The sequence below is a fragment of the Embiotoca jacksoni genome, unplaced genomic scaffold, assembly GCF_022577435.1.
Source record: "Embiotoca jacksoni isolate LCO1_2020_lvr unplaced genomic scaffold, fEmbJac1.0.p SCAF_26, whole genome shotgun sequence".
Lineage (NCBI taxonomy): Eukaryota > Metazoa > Chordata > Actinopteri > Embiotocidae > Embiotoca > Embiotoca jacksoni.
This window is the reverse complement of record NW_027185377.1, coordinates 6201621-6219071: the sequence shown is the minus strand read 5'-3', so window position 1 is coordinate 6219071 and position 17451 is coordinate 6201621. Positions and strand designations below refer to the sequence as shown.

The window sequence follows — 17451 nt, the reverse complement described above, 5'->3', positions numbered from 1 at the left end:
CCCCTGTGGTGTAGGTGAAATGGTGTTCCTTACTTCCAGCTGTGGTGGCTGAATGGCGCTCAAAAAGACCTGCCTCCTTTCTAGTTAATGAAACTACTCCGCCGATGACCTCCCGCGGTCCTTCTTGAAACTTCCTACTTGGTATACATATGCTGCCGCTGCCCTCCGCCTTACCTCCCTCCTTTATACACAGCTGGCTTTTATTGTCCCGACTGACCCCTACCTTTTGTCAGCTGCTGCCTCCGTAGCTGGCTAGCTAGCCACTGTACTCGACTGCCTTGACATTCCTAAGTACCTGAATACAATTTTCATCAATGTGCAGAGTGTCCTTTTGGGAGTTAGAGGTCGTATCAAAGTCTGTGGGTCCTTTACCCGAGCGCTATACATTATATAGGACTTGGGACAGAAGCTGCATTTGAAGTGAGCCGTCCCCCCCCCCCCCCCCCCCAAAAAAAAAAAAAAAAAAAAAAAAAAATCTTTAATGATCAATAAGGTTGGTGTGAATTTTTAAACAGCTGCGAGACCCAATTGGAAGTGTCATAGCTTTCTAATCAGAGGGCTGTTGTTGCCGCCTCTGGGTACTGCTGCCTACTCTGCAGGCACATTGCACGCTGCTGCTCACACAACCACCGCAGCCAACCGCCGACCTTGTTCTTCTGAGTGGCAGCCTCTTACATTTAGATTTATGCATTACCGTTCTACTCTGTCTCCCCTCTCTCCCCTCTGTCTCCCTCTCCCATCCCTCTCCCCTCTCACTCCTGCCGGTGGTGGACACTGAATGTTGATGAGAATGATCACAGTGACGACTTTGGGGGCGTTGTTTTTTTTTTTGTCGCGTGCGGGTACTGCAGTGCTACGCCTGTTAGCGACACAGCATCGTCACACATCTGCATCATTGGACGTCCTACCGAGCTGGAGCTTTATATTCATGTCCACTCTCACACAGGTTGAAATCAGTCCCTGTGAATACATTTTACATGAGGAGCATTTTGGCTGCTGAAATTACCAAAATTTCTCCTCTAATACCATTGAATTACATTTCATGTAATTTAAGCATCTGGATGAGCCCTGCAGATACACATAAGTAAAGTTTGTCAAATACCTCGTTGAACTTGTTCCGAACTTGTTTTGAGGACTACCCAAACCGGGGTTGTAGTGATAGTCGGGGCTGCAGTGATCCTGATGATTTTCCTGCAGTGTGCAGAGGGAATGAAGTGGAAAACTGCAGGGGAAGGACTCTGTGATATTGATTGACAGTATGGGGCTGACCAGCTATATGGGCTGGAGCTTTTCCTTTTTGCTGCATGCACTCGCTGACCGAATACAGCACAGTGCTACACAACCATCTCAGCAAGCCACACATGCTCAGATCGGAATCCTCTCCTGTATGTTTGGCTCTCTGTTTGGCTCTCTCTCTTTATCTCTGTGTGTTTATATCTGTTTCTGTCCAAATATTTCTCTTAATATCTCCTCGCGTCTCTCTTTCTGTCCTCGCTCCCTCTCCCTCTCTCTCGCCTTCTGTCTCTGCTGCCGGACAGACTGCTGCAGAGCTCTTACAGAAAAGAAGCATAGTGAGATATGGCACTGAATCATAATGCCTCAAACAGGCACTTATCATTGGCTGCACCTCTCCTGTGCTCACCTGAGCTGAAACTTTGACAGAGAATCTATTTGGTTTTGTTGACCCCTGCTACGACTCTCATCAGATGTGCGGCCCCTGTCAGCACTACATGGAAAAACCACCAGGACATGCACGCCGATGCTCGTCGCCTTCAAACCACAGATATTATAGAGGGTGCACTTCTGTTTGTGCCTTCAGTGCTGTGCTGTAAACATCCACTCGAGGGAAGCCCTGTGGAGGCGGCACTGCTCTGGGTGAGAGCAGGAGCGTGGTGTTGCCCTCCAGCCACATTGCTTCATACGTCCATGTGAGGGTGACTCTGAATCTCGGGGCCATTTACTCAGTTTTGTTCTTGGTTTACTTCACGGTTGCACTGACTGTTTGCAGCAGCACCAACATGAAAGAGATGCAAGGCTGTGTTTTCAACCTGATCTCATACTTTCCATCACATAGGAGTTGATTTGTTTTGCATGCAGAATTATCAAACCGTGTCTCGTGTAAGTAGACGAGTTTTTACAAGGTTAGGTCGTCCAGATTGCAAAACATATTTCCTCACTCACTGCTATCACTGTTACATGCATACATGCATACTATTACGGCCGAGAGTTTGAGCTCTGACTCTGCTGAAAAAGCGGTACAGTGGAGGTGAATGAAATTTTGTTTGTGGTGCTCACATCAATGAAAACAACCCCCCCCCCCCCAAAAAAAAAAAAAAAAAAAACACAAAAAAAACCACCACGTAAAATATTAAATAGTACTATATGTTTCCACATACAGTGATGCTGTGATGGTACCCTCACAGGCATGGGCAGATCAAATCAAAACCATCTGCTAAAGGATAGATTCTATTAAAGGTAAGTGAGGAAATATATTTTTTGGATTTGTGCGATCTGATGCTTTAACTGATGCGTGCCTGATGTGGTGGAAAAAGATCCTGCTCGGCTGCTTATGGCTCCGCAAATGAAACTCGATCTACTTCAAATCTTGAGAGCTCTGGAGATGTCTGTTTTTATTTTTCATATTTTGCATATTAAATAGCTTTATTTATATTTTTTCTTTTTTTTAAAAAAAACAGTAGAAAAGACACAGTATTGCACATAGTAAATCAATTGCACTTCTTTAAGGTACAGATAAACATCTAGTTCTCTCTTGATGCTACAGTATAACTACTGAAAGAAACCAACCTGGCATGTATAAGAGTGAAGGTGTGAATTACATGTAACCAACAGAATGCAGCATGTTGGAGCTTTTGAAGGTCAAACTAGTGATATTATGTTGTAGTTTGCTTGGTGTTGTTGTTGTGTTGTTTCATTCATGCCCTTGAAACCACCTTGGCACATTTCCTGTGTTATGGGGCAGTGTTTTTGGCTTTTAGAGTGACTTCACTTTTATTCTCCTGCAGGAGTTATCAACTTTATGTTGTTTTCTTTTAGATATTGGCTGCTTTCCGGCTCATAGAATGATATTAGCCCTATTTGATGCTGTACAACATATACTCGTATATAGTAAATGCATGTGTTGGTTTGGCTGTACATCGTTTTTGAACCCTGCATGGAGTTACTACATGATACTTTACAGTCAAATAGATGTGGAGCAATGAGCAGGAGCTAATAATAAAAAGAGGGGCAAAAAGAGAAAGGGACTTTCGTCGTTCTCTTTAAAAATTGTTTCTTGAAAAGCTAGAAAATATCCTGCAAAATCCGAAGGTAGTAAAAAGCATGCAAGGCTACACGCCTGCCACCCTGCACTGTAGAAGCCCTGGTTGTGATCAGAAGTGGCACATTCAGTCTTTCTGGCTTGGTTTCAGTAGCTATTGTAGTAGCTGACGCAGGATACTGCAGTGATACAATCACAGCTATCTTCTGTTTCCCCTCATGTGCTAAAAACCAACACTATGCATTACACTTGGTTTTGTACTTGGTTTCTCTGTGTGTCTATAATTCTATACTGATGAAGTCTGCGTGTATGGATTCCTTCTTTTTGGGGGGGGTATGCAATGTGTGGTTAGTAAGAACTACATTTGATGCATGAAAAAGAATTAAGAATCTTTTTGCGCTGTAATTTTTGAACGGCACAGCTCCCTTTCACCGCAGCTCAAATAAATATATTCCACTATACCTTAAAGTGAATGTATATAGATATATATATTTATATAGAAAAAAGTACATTGACGTCTAACTTTGCAAATGTTATTAAGAAAATAAGTGTTATTTATTCATTCTTAAACCTCAACGTCAGTCGATTCGAGGAGAAATTTTAACGATGGATAGAAAGTGGATCATAGAAGTCCAATAAACATCTCTTGACATTTCATCCTTTAGATCTCTTCTTTAGATGGATATGAAAGTCTTCAATCTGTCATGGTTAGTAGGTGATCTACATGTGTGAGTTAATACTCAAAATAGTTCATTTGAATTATTCTGGACAAAATGTATCCTGAACAGTGTAAATTGTGCTTTGCAGTACGGTGATATGCTGTCTACGGAGGCCTCAGAGCATTATGGTTGGATTTTCCAACCTCTCCTGGAGGCTGGGAAGAAAGACAAAGTCCCAACCAGTGAATAGAAATGTGACGGACACTGAACCACTATCAACAGGACCGCGTTGATGTCAGCTAGAAAAATATATGCAAATAGACAGCAGGAAATCAAATTCGTCTTCTCACCTTGCTGATCTCCAAATATATTTCCCAGGTGTAATTTCACACCGTGTTTGAAGAAATTAGTTCAAAATAACTTTTTTTTTTTTCTTTTTTTTTTCTCAATCCATTTTTGGCAAGCGTGACATTATGAATTTTCCATGGAAATCCACACTTGTGTCCCATTACACATCCTGTCATCTCAGAGAAGGGGGTTCAGTATCCGGTTGTGGAGCTCTCCGTTAATACCGGTCAGCGGGTCTACGAAATCCAAGGAGATGTGACAAAACAGAAGACGATGGGTAAACCAAACAAACACATGTAGGACACGATGGACACTTAAATCCTGTGCATCGGTAGCAGGGGAGGAGACGGTCCTGTGTTTTCAAAGGAACCAAAGTTTCCAGCGAGCATGCTTCTTGGAGTCAGCTTTGGACTTGCGTTTCGGGGTGGAGGTGAAGGCCTCCTGGGGGTAAGGCAGGGGGGGAAAGTGGGCGTCCTCCATGGGGCAGAGCCTCTTTATCAGTGGTTGTAACTTGTCCTCCTGCACCTTGAAGTCCAGTTCCACACTGCAGCAAGCAAACAGAGACACACATTAGCGCAAAACTAGCCAACCGCTTCCATGCAGGTATTCACACCACCCGGTCCTGGTGCTGTTACAATCACTGCTCAATAACAGTCACATATTTTATTGGACTTTAGTAGAAAATCTTGCTACCTTCTGTGTTAGTTTGCTGCTTGCTGCAATCAATGCATCCCGACTCTTCACATGAATTCCAGGAAGACTTTTATTGTGAATCATCTGCAGAATTGATGAGCTAGTGACAGCAATATTTTTTATTTTCACAGCAATAGAATAGTGAGTTCAGCACAGCCGTTATTGTACTAACTTAATGCTGTGGAAATTGGACTTGCTGTGAATTTATCCCCCGAGTTATACAGTTCAGATTTCACGGTTTTGCACCCTTATTATTTTCTTTGCTGCCTGACTTTTATTTTGAGTCTGCCTTTGCTTCTTTGAATAGGCCACAAATCTCACCATTATTTGAAAATTTTTTCCATATATATTCTTCTTTTATCGACAATGAAACCACATTTCTTTCCCCTTCGGGCTTCTTTTAATCTATAACCTTAATAAGCATCTACGTTTTGACCTGCTCTCACTTACCCTCTGTCACTGCACTGCTCAGCCTGGTAAGGCGACCTACATTTCTCCCTCGCTCCATCTTTATTTCCCAGTAAAACCTCCCAATTTTTGACTGCTTTTCATTGTATCCGGCTGCTCGTTTTGGCTGCTGCCACTGCTGTCTTCATGTGTTATTTGCATTCTTGTTGTGATTCATTGAGCGAGAGAGAAGTCCATTAGTATTTTTCCCAGTGAGGAGTGCCCGGTCACTGGAGGGGGAGTTGAACTGAAGATCATTTGCTTTGCTAAAACTGAGATCAGAGCCTGGGTATTGATGTGAGCCTTTTAGGATTTCAGTGTCTATCATGTTGCTTTGATCCCTGCACGCACAGTATTGAGGTAACAGGGATGCAGAAGGATTTCATTTGTGAACACACAAACACGGAGTCTTGTCTTTCTCGGCGTACGTCACGTTTCCCCCAGAGTGTTCGGGGAATTATCAGGACCAGCCATCGTTATAATCCCACGCCCACGCAGATCTGAATACTAGGTTCTGCTAAGTGAAACTCAGATTACAGCCTTAGCTGTGGTAAGTGTAGAGAGACTTTAATCTGCTAAAGCTTTCTACAGCCACAACCCGAGTCAGGCTGGTGTGGAGTCTGACAGACAGACTTACATAATAGCAGCAGGCTGCTCTGATTTAAATACATCTATAATGGTTTTTAGTATTCCAGGTGAGCTGTAGGTGGAGATTATTCTGTTTTATCTCGAAGCACAGTTAAATCATTTCCAGAAGCTCTGAAATCAAGTGGCACAGTGAAGTTGGTCAGTTTTTATTTTGTACATTGATGCGTTCTGTGTTGATTATATATATATATTTTTTTTAAATTTTTATTTCACTCTATTAATCCCCGAGGGAAAATTTCTTCGCTACAGCAGGGGGGCTTTCAGGGGGGAGCTGCTGCAACAGGCTGCCACTAGCGCGGCGCCAGGTAACCTGACCTGAGGTGCATGTTTTTGGATGATGGGAGGAAGCCGGAGAACCCGGAGAGAACCCACGCAAGCACAGGGAGAACATGCAAACTCTGCACAGAAAGGCCCAGGACTGGATTCAAACCCGGAACCTTTTTGCTGTGAGGCGACAATGCTAACCACTGCACCACCGTGCCGCCCAATTAGATTAGAAAGGAACTGACATAAATGTGGGTGTCTGACAGGGACTCAAGAGAATGTTGGGTGCTGAACCAGACACTCAGCAGTTTGCCTTTGTTTGGCTCAGGCCTTTAAACAGGGCTAAGAACACCCCAGCTTTTATCAATAAATCACTGGCTGTTAATTACACTGGGAAAAAATCCATGTCCGCGTGCCTTTGTGAGGTCTGTTGGAGTTTTTGTGTGCGACTGCACGTGGAAACGGCTGCATTGTCCCACAGTTTGTGTTGCAGTCGTTTGGTTCATGAAAGGCAAATGAGATCGCGACCACAGAGATAAACAAACAGAATGCACCGGGGCCACACAGACAGGAGGGTCCACGAAGCGCTGGTCATGCATGATAGGTCACTGAAACTGCCCAGTGAATAAGTTACATGACGGGCTGTCGTGTCTGTCATGTTTGGCTCAGAATACTTTTTGATACTCAGGCACAGAGATTTGTCCTGAGGGTTCTCGCTCGCCTCAGTAATATCTCCAAAATGATTTTTTTTTTTTTTTACGCTTTGAGGTACTAGAAAAGGTTTTCAGGCCTTAATATTATTTTACTTAGACTACAGCAGCTCGCTTTACTCCAATTCATCAAAGTCTGATATACAGCTAGTCCAAAGTTCAGCTACCAGGATTTTAGCAGGTGCCATTAAAAGAGATCATATTATTGCCTTGTATCCAAGCTGTATTGGACATTCCTTGGCACCTGTATGTGCACTGCTGACAGTGGCCTTCAGTCTGCCAGCAAGCTTTTCTGAAGACTTATTTTGAAGGGCGATGGAGGTGTAGTGGTCAGAGGTGACCTGGAAACCATCTGCCTAAGCTGATTTTACATTCCTTCTAAAAACTTTTATACAGGCTTTTACCTGATCCCATATAATTTATCCTGACTGTTTTATTCAGTCTGTTGTTTTGTATTATCTTTTCTCTGCCTTAATTGTTATGATTTCTTGTCCTGCTGATTTTATTTATCTCGACATGTTCTATAAATGCACGGAGGCCAGTTTAAATTATTTGTTTCTCCTTTAGTCAGGCCTTAGTGAACTGAACTGCATACATATGTGAACACGGCCCTCAGACTCGTGATGTATAATAAGATCATGATGTCTTCTGATGTTGAACTAACATATTAACCATAATACATGGGCCAAAAAAATAAATAAATTAACAAGCTCTTCTCGCAGCATCAAAGAGTTTTGTGATCAATGACTGTGTGCCTGTCAGAGTGTAATAAATGTGGGGTGCCACTGATGAGGCAGCTTGCTGAGAATTTCATTGTGCCTTTTTCATCTCTTAGAAAACCTTCATTTAACACTGTGTAAAGACACAGGCAATCTTTTTTGGGGGAGGGATGGGGAAGCACTGTAGCTTAATACTGTTTCATTTTTTGTGGGATATGTTTCGTTTCAGTCTCACACACACACACACACACACACACACAGACACAGACACACCACAGCAGTGATAGGATTCTCTTCGCTCTTCAGTGTAAGCCTCTAATACTGGCGACGCTGTTGTTGCCACACATCCATGGCTACAGGTTATTGCCCTGCATGGACACACAACCATTTAACCTGATTAAAAATGCTATTATTTTATTGTTATAGTCATAGGACATAGGCTCTGTAAAGGTATTGTACATTATCATCAATACATTTCAGTTCAAAGTACCTGTGTGGCAGTCTTCGCTTTGTTCAGCTCCTATCTTTGGGTTAGTGTGTGTGTTCTATTCTAGGCGTAGCTGTAGGTTATTTTAGGATTATTTTAGGAGTATTTGCATACTTACTTACTCATTACAAAACATTAAAGCCCTTTTTCCACTGCGAAAGGAGCTCGACTCGCCTCACTTTTGGCATCACATGCTTTTCCGCAGTCGCTGAGTCCTTTTGCTGGCAACTAGACAGAGTTAACATTGGTAGGTTTGTACAGGAAGTCTTGTGTCACAGACGCAGTGATTGTGAAGATTCTCTTTGAAGCAATCACTGGTCTGCAGTGTTTTAGTATAGACTCAGCTCGCTTGGATTCGAATCCTTGACAGAGGTGATACCCAAATAGTTCCAGGTGCTATCCACAACTTGGACCCAACAGGAAAAAAAAAGAAAAGAAAAAAAGAATAGAGTTGATCCAAGCCGAGCTCGTACCCGCCGTGGAAAAAGGGGCTAAAATTCCATTAATAATGACTATTGTCGATGAGCTAATTACCAAATACATTTAATAAACAGGTCATCATATCTAAATTACAGTATAGGCCCATAGTCAGCATCATATGAGCCTTTTCTATTCTGCCACATATGGTTTATGTCTGGTTACACAAGTACAGATTTAGCACTGCATTCTGTAACATTGTCACTTTGTAACAGTGACTTATTATGGACCAAAACCTCCACGCTGCCTTTCATTTTGATCATTTTGCCTTTTATTGTGACATCACTCGGGGGAATTTATGAGATTTTGTGCTGCTCGCCTGGAACCATAGAGGCTTTATTTTTTTCCACATAACAGTAGTAACTTTTAACAAACAAAAAAAGATTGTCTCGTTCACACAAACCAACTTGGAATTATAAAGGAGATAGGACATAAATTGTGATCTGTGTCAAAGTCGTGCTACTACTGTATTACTACCTCTGCTGCTGAGGAAGGTCAATACTTCCACAATTACATGAGAATAAATGTAATTTTAAGGGTTTTAGCGTGTTAGATATTGTGTTTTTTCTAGCTACGAGAACAGCTTCTCTACAGTATATGTCTGGTCAAGTTCTTGTAGCAGTGATCAGGGCTAATGCATCGAGATCGGTCTGGAATTAATGGTTCAAACAACATTGTGAGCATGTCAAGTCTGAATCCGTGCTTCGACCTTTTGTTGCATGTCAGTTCCTCCCTCTCTGCCATTCCTCCTGTCAGATCCCATGCTACACTGCACAGTCAAACATAAATGCCATAAAAGTGACTTTGAGAAGAAAAGAATTTGCACTGACATCCGAGCTCATATGCAGAAGCCCCGTTTGTACAACTCGATGTCTGCGTTAAATACAGCCTCTTATTAAAAGTCTTCACATTCTTCGTCTGACACATGTTTTTGCAGTCTTTACGCAGTTTATCCTGCTTGATATTATGTGTGAGCTGTCAGACCGTAAATCATCATTCAGCTGTAATCGTTGGAGTGGCCTTTCAGCTTCACTTGTGTATTAATGCGCGTCACAGTATCCTCAGGCTTAATAAAGCGCAGCCTAAATAAAGATTGAAAAACTCCTGCACACTGCCTCGCGCACTGCTCTAATAGTCATAAATTCATTGTTTGGTGTGTTTGCTGTTCATCGAGTGGCAGCGGGAAGCATCGCAGTAGCTCTAGTACATACACAGGGGTAAAGATCCAAAGTCTGCATTTACCAACGTGTTAAATGACCAATGATTAGAATTTTGATGCACAACATGCGTCATGAGGTGGTCAATGCCGATTGGTTAAAGGCTGCTCCAATAGTTTCAAAATGAACCCGAGGTCTACACCCATTAGAAAGTAATGACCGGAAACAATCGGGACTGGAGAAGTCTCTCTTTCACTCACTCCCACTGACCCGTCAACTCATGCAGTGAATTTGAGTATGGCTAATTCATAGCTATATAGTAATCAGACCAAATCCTTACACACACTCTCTCAAAGATCAACATATTTGGACAACCTATAGATTCATGTTGCTCAGAAATTAATTTTGTCCATGTTGCTGTTTAAAGTTTTGTGAAGCTCTGCCGGGCAAATCACACCAAGGAGAAGTAAAGTGGCCTGTGGCTGGCGAATAGCATAGCAAGAAAAATTAAATGTCACTGACAAGGGAAAAAAAAATTCTGCATAACTTTATTTGGAGAAAAGAAGGGGGAGAAGAAAAAAAATTGAGAGAAAAGATAATCATCTCATCTTTGAAACAAACTCCAAAGGCCTTGTAATGAAAGATTTATTAGTCTCTACCCAGCCCAGTTATCAGCGTCTCCTTATGAAAGTGTCATGGGCCCCACTGCGTCGCTCCACATTTAGATTTTTTTGTGTGCTGAAAGCGAAACGTGAAACATTGTTGGCATTGCCGTCCCCTCGCTGCCTCTTCCCCGAGGGGGTTGTTTTATCAGAACAAATTGAAGAAAGCACTTTGGACCTCGTCAGTCTTTAACCTCACTCCCTCACTTGTTATGACTCTTTCTTTGTCTCCTTTTCACTCACTCGCACTCTTTTCTTGTCATGTACTCGCTCAGTAAAAAAAAAAAGAGTGTCTAGACAAGAAAAAAAGAGATACTCGTCTGTTCTCTACATCATGCCTAACCTCTCATTTCAAATCATCCACTGCCACACACACCTCTCACCTGCCCCTGTACCCCACTTTAAACATCTGAGTCTTTATCTCTTGTTGTCTCTTTCATCCTTGAGCTGTTCTCACCCTGTCTTTCCTCTCTTTGTTCCCTTATCTTGGCTGGATGTGAAAGTGCTCTTCTTGACTGTCCTCACTGTCCCTTCACACTATCTGTCTTACTGAGGATCACTCTCGTAGCTATGGTAACCAGCTTGCCACCATGTTGGAAAACATCATTGGGCTTTGCACAAAAAGAGATATCCTCCCCCGACAGAGCCGTGCAGTAGGACAGCCTTGCTGCTCGGTAATTTCCATACGTTATAATGTAATCAGCTCTTCAGCCTTTAGCGACGCTTAATTGATTTTAATAGCCTCGCACAGTAGATTGGAGATTTATCTTCCTTTTGAAAGCGCATTCCTTTGTTGATTTTGTTGTATCTATTTGCGCTGCACAGTGTTATTCAAAGAGTGTTTTACCCTCAGATAGTTAGCGTAATGATCAGTGGTAGTGCCCTGTGTCTGGATAATCGCAAGTCGTGCAAGCTAATGACAAACATGTACTGGTGGTATTTGACTGTAGTCTAGTGTGAACAATGGTACCCAGTGATGGAGACCTCCCAAATCAACTTCCCTAATCACAACCACTTAAAACTATCTCCCTGTTTGATCGGCACATTAACCAATATAAATGCAGCGTAAGGAAAATGAGATTACAGGGTTTTTGCGTCAAGACACATCAGTGGAATGCATTTCAAATCCCTGGCTCTCCTGTGCCACCCTGCCTGTTGTATTTTCTTATCATCCAGCCTCTTTCTGTGTTTTTCTCTGATGTCTATCCTCTCTGACTTCTCATTTTATTTTTTTTATTTTTTTCCCCCACTCCTCCCTTCCTCCCCACCTCTCTCGGTAACAAATATTACATCACCTGGCAAAGGTGGAATGAAGTGCAATAATCTTTTCATCCCTTTCTCACTTATTCTGTTTCAATGTCATGCACGTTGCATTAAGCATTGAATCCCCAAGTAACGCTGTTATGAGGAGATAGCATAGTCTAGGGGAAAAGTGAGATGGAGAAAGTTACTGCGGGGAGGATGAAAGAAAGACTGACTGAGTTCAAGATGGTTAAAAAATGAGGAAAGTGGAACCGGACAAGAGACCACAGCAGCTTGTGTATTCTGTTTGAAGTCCGTGCCCACAGACTGCAGTATCATATTGATCTTGTGCTGTTGTTATGCTAAGCATGGGCTAGATGATGCCATATACTCTTGGACAAATTGATTATGTTGAAGAATGCATGGATGACTCCTTACTGGGCTGCGATAAAATGATTTATGGACCCGTATATCCACATGAGAATGGCTTCATCATAAACACAACAGCTGGGTGTTTTGCCCTGGCAAAAAGACACAAACATAATCCCCCCCCAAAAAAATCCTAATAGATATCATAGACAGCTATTCTTCCCACACACACACTCCGTGTTCCTCCAAGGCGCTGCTTCTTATCCTGTGTTCCTCCACCTCCAGAGAGGTTGTTTTCATGGAGATCTAAGTAATTAGATTGCCATTTAATCCCGCTGCCTGTGTGAATACAACTGCTATATTTGATTCTGTGTCCAATCAACACGATTTGGCATGCCGAGCTAGTCTCCTCAAGAAGAACTCGGGTCAATTGAACAGATTTAAACAGCTCACTTAAAAAATTCTGCCCTTTATCATGTTGAAACCCTGCCAGACGTTGACATGGTTTGTTAAAAAAAGCGAGACTCCTCTTTTGTATTGAGCTTCTGTTTTTCTGCACTTCCTCTGCGGCTGAAGCATTTCAATTGATTGTGGCACATCTATGAAGCCAAATGTGGATTTTTGATGTTAATATAGTTCCTGTTTGAAGGCAGTTGTCATTGTGTGCACATGATCAGCACCTGCTAAGTCAAGGGACAAATCTGTCCTGCCTTTGTCGGTGACACTGTTTGGGATTTTTGTTTTTATGCAAAGACAAACGCCGATAAGACAGATATGTTGGACCACTCGCTGACACGTACGTATAAATGGCTCATATTCCACTGGGCACTCTTAAGCATAGCTATTATTGCAGCCTGCATTTTGCATATTTTAAAGCCTCATTGGGAATTGCAGTCATGTTGATGTGCAAATGAAACACCTGCCCTAACGCAGCAGTGATCATTATAGATAAGGTGCACTCTGAGCTGCCAAGAATATCTTCTCAAAAGAGACTTTAAAATGGATTTTGTGTTTTGAATATAGACATGTTATTGTACTGCAGTTTGTGTCTCTGTGGTCTGCAGCGGCACAGCAGGACGAGCAGAGCTGGTCTGTACTCGGACAGGCAGAGCAGAGATGGAGGACAGGTAGACTAAAGGGAGCAGGGACTTCTCCTCCCCCAGAGACACATCACAGCGTGAGCCTTAAACATGCCAACTCTGTGCTGAGTGATATATAACACCAGCTGACATCCCATCACAGCAGTCAGTCCCATTTCATCTGTCCGTTTAGAACGGCATCTAAACCACTGCCTCTTAATTAATGCTGTCCTTCACACCATGTGCCATCATTAAGCTTAACTGGCCTCATCTCGCTGTCATTGACTTGTTGTTCAAACAACATTGTTGTTGTCCAGCCGGCGGCGACGCAGGGGAACCTGCTGCTATTTAAACACTTTACGACACGATGCAGCTTTTTCTGCTCAAACATCAGAGGGAACGGAGCTCTGCCCGGCTCCCAGATTTTCAGCAGCCGATTGAGGTTTGGCCAGAGGCCTGTCAGTTATTGAGAGCAGAAGATACAAAATGATTTAAATAACTCTTCAGAGGAGAAATGCAGACTGAGCGGGACAGCAGTGACCACTAAAAACAGTTTTATCGATTGCCTCTCACCCTCCTGTTTTTTTTAATCTCCTTTCTTTCTCATCTTCTCCCTTTCTTCTTTTTATTTTTGACTGTTGGCCACATACTTTTTTCTGAGCACCACACAAAAAGACAGCCAGAATGTATTATGCACATGCACCTTGTGTCATGTAATTCCAACTGTGAGCAAAGAGCCTTCATGGGGCCTGCAGACTGTCAGTCTGACTGTGTATCAAAGAGGAAGACTCAAGCTCGACAGAGGTTACAGAACCTACAAGGCCCGGTCAGAGGTCAGAGACTGTGAACTCAAAGCTGACTCAACACAGTTTCACATTTCATAACTCAGGATTATTTATGATAGTCGGTTAATCTACATACTTTTAGCAGTGATATCAATGTGGTTTGAGGGACGGCAATGTCGGTTCAAATCTTTTTGTCCAAATAATAATAATAATAATAATAATAATAATAATAATAATAATAATAATAATAATATCTCCAGCTTTAGGATGGTTTGTTCGGTACAAACATTCATGGTCTCCAGAGGATCCATCACACCACCACTGTTAATTTCACTTTTGGGTTTCCAATTGAATTATCTTATTCATTATTGAATAATATCAAATAGTATTTGATGTGATAGATATTTGCACTTTTCATCAAGAACAAGCATCAGGTAACACTTGTAATTTATCCCAGAAACACATTCCCATCATACAGGCTCAATTATAAGTTGGGGACCATGGTAAAGATTATACCTGTTAAACATCTGCATGTTCACAGTCAGTGAGTTGATGTTGGTGTTCAACACAAGTTCAACCTCACAGAGGCATTAGTGTGGTTGGCCTGAGTCTTATTTTTGGTTACTCTGTGATTTGTTTAGTCTTTGTCGAGTCCAGTTCTGAGAACTCAACAAAAAGATTCGGCTTACAGAAAATCCTCACGTTCGATCAGCTAGATAAGATGGAACTTTTGCTCGATAAACTATAAATAAATTTATAACCAAAATGGAAGCTAATAAAATTCCACCCGAGCAACTAATTGATTAACTGAATGCTTGTCTCAGCATCATTTCACATACGTACACACATTTGCTTACAAAGGCAGTAAACGCACACACTTACACGCTCGCACGTATAGCCAGCAGAGGATAACTCTGCACCCTGGTTGACTAACGACTTTAGACCCTCATATTTACTGGTTGTCAAATAAACTCAACTGAAGTTGAAAGTATGGAGAGTTTCGGTTGGCTTGGCAACGGCACACTGATGATATTTCATGAGGTTTGGACGGTAATTAATTTCACCTTTGGTGGCCCCGTGCTCACTCATGCTACAGTGTGTATCCTCTCTTCTTTTCAACCACGTGCCCTTTTGTCTCTAAATCCGGATAACGCTACACCTGCTAAGCACCCTTCAGCGGTGTGAAGGCACAATAGGAGAATCAGACAGAGACGTATAGCTTCGGAGAGAGAGCGCCGTGTGTAAATGTCACATGTCCCCATGTGCTCATTAACAGCAGTCACATTAGTCTTGCGTTCCCCCCCTCCTCCCCATCCCCTCTCTCCCCCCGCCTCTGCTGTCCCTTTCCCACCTGTTCACTTTCCCTCAAGGAGAAAGGACAGGGCACATTTAGATCCTTGTGTCTTTGAAGAGGAATGGCCACTAACCTGTAAATAATGCATGCGCTGTTCCGGCATGTGTCACAGTTGGCCGTGTCCTGTCCGGTTCGATAGGAAAGTCTGCGGGGAAGATAAGAGTCGTGAATGAGTAATTACAGGACCTGTTAAGCTGCTCCCTCACACCTTCCCTTTCTCATCTTATTTGTCATCCCTCGTTAGCGAGACCGAAGTAAATGAGGGTGATGGGGAGTCACACTGCCCTCCTGAGTGGCCTGTGCCCAGCAGCCAGGGCACAAAAGCACAGTGTCAGCCATTAGCTTGACTGATTGGAGGTCAGATGAAGCACATAAGATGAGTTTCTGGGAGGAAGTTTCCATTAAAGTTATTTCAGGATAGTTACATTACCTTACTTAAATTAAAAAGTTTATAGTTTGGGCTTCAGCGAATTTAATTATTTAATTATCACTTAATCACTGGATTATTTTTTTAGACCAAAAAAAAAAAATCATCAATGCATATAGTCAAACAGTAACAAAAGGCATTCAAACTACAATGATATAAAACTTAATATAGCTGCAAATCCTGGAACTAGAGAAGGCACGGCATTTAAAAATTCACTAAATGGTTAATTTATCACCAAAATGGGTGTTGATAAAAAAAAAAATTCAGCTAATGAGCTAATTGAATAATGTTTCTAACAAAAGGTTTTTGACAATCTCAAATGACTTTTTATTTGTTGGTACAAGCAGCGCTACTCTACTTTTCCCTGCTATAAACCCTTTTCACTCGCACCAGAGAAATCCCTTTATCGATTAATTCCTTCTGTGCGCTACGGTGTCGTAAAGCAAACCATACAAGTTATGACCTGGAAAAAAAGCTGGGGCTCATTTGGATCCTCGAAGCAGGTCAAATTTGACAGTTGTATTTGGGACAGCAGCTCATTGGCTTTATACAATCAGACTTTTATCAATTTCATTGTGATAGTATTATGCAAATACAAAACCCCATCAACATTCTAAAATATCAGTCCTTGTGTGGCCTTATTTTGTTCTTTCATCAACTGCCTTTAACATAAAAAACATTATCATTAACTATATTCCCACTATAGGTTGTTATTTCTCAAGGGCCAACCAAGTGGAAGCCCTTAATGAAATAAATGCTCACATGCTTCAAAAGGCCCGACAGTTTTCTTATTGGATTAGCATGTGGAAACATACATACGGTATTGATTGAAGTGAAGTGGTTCCTCTTGTAATTAGTGACAGATTACAATGGACTGCTGCATCAAATAAAAGCAGTCTTGTCAAGACATTACATATGTCAGTCTTTAATTAGCTGTCATTTACTGCGCAATCAGGTGTTAATTTGTGGTCACACATTGCTATCAAATACAATCATCCTCCTAAAGCAGCGTTTAATTGGACAGATGTATTTGTTGATGTTAAAAGGTTTGCTTTTTAGCTTTGTTTCTGTTTGCACGTCTCAATTATCACCATAGTAAACAGGCATGAAACCTGTGGAGTTGACATTGTCACAGTTAAAAAGATACGGTCTCACACTGGCTGCACACATGTGGGGAGTGTTTTGGTTTTACTTTTGTCTGGTTTGGAGTTATTTGTTATTTCTTGCCTCCATTGTAATGGAGGTTAAAGACAAACTTCCTTAATGATGAACAGCAAACACCACTTTCCAGAAACAATGTCCCCCTTACTCATGGTAATCCAACAGAGTTTTAGGGCCACATTGAGAAAAAATGAATTAGAGGAGGAAGATTTTTTTGGTATTTTGAGAAAAAAGTGGAATGTTGTGAAAAATGTTGAACTGTCAAGAATAAAGTGGACATTTTAAGAATAAACTTCAAAATACAGTATTTCAGTAATAAAGTCAAAAATGTTGAGAAGCAGAGGAAGCGCGGTGAGATCTCCGATGCAGTTATCCCAGGATTTAAGGGCTCATCTGAGCTCCACACATTCACAATCAAACAACTCAATCAATTGTCCTATTGTCTTGTAATACAACACATATCCCTTGTATTGTGCGCAGGTGTAA

At 41.9% G+C, this 17451-nt stretch overlaps 2 protein-coding genes across 3 annotated transcripts in view; one reads left to right on the top strand and one right to left on the bottom strand.

Moving 5' to 3' along the window:
* dock1 (dedicator of cytokinesis 1) overlaps positions 1-17451 on the top strand; it is a 174254-nt gene that overhangs the window by 72450 nt on the left and 84353 nt on the right. The window lies entirely within an intron of this gene.
* Positions 2571-17451, bottom strand: part of LOC138204831 (inhibitory synaptic factor 2A) — a 30266-nt gene continuing 15385 nt past the window's right edge. Inside the window, exons 3-4 of the mRNA XM_069160371.1 lie at positions 15451-15522; positions 2571-4828 (exon numbers count right to left, since the gene is read on the bottom strand). Coding sequence (XP_069016472.1) covers positions 4645-4828; positions 15451-15522 — 256 coding nt within the window. The 3' untranslated portion in view covers positions 2571-4644. The remainder of the gene's footprint in view (positions 4829-15450; positions 15523-17451) is intronic.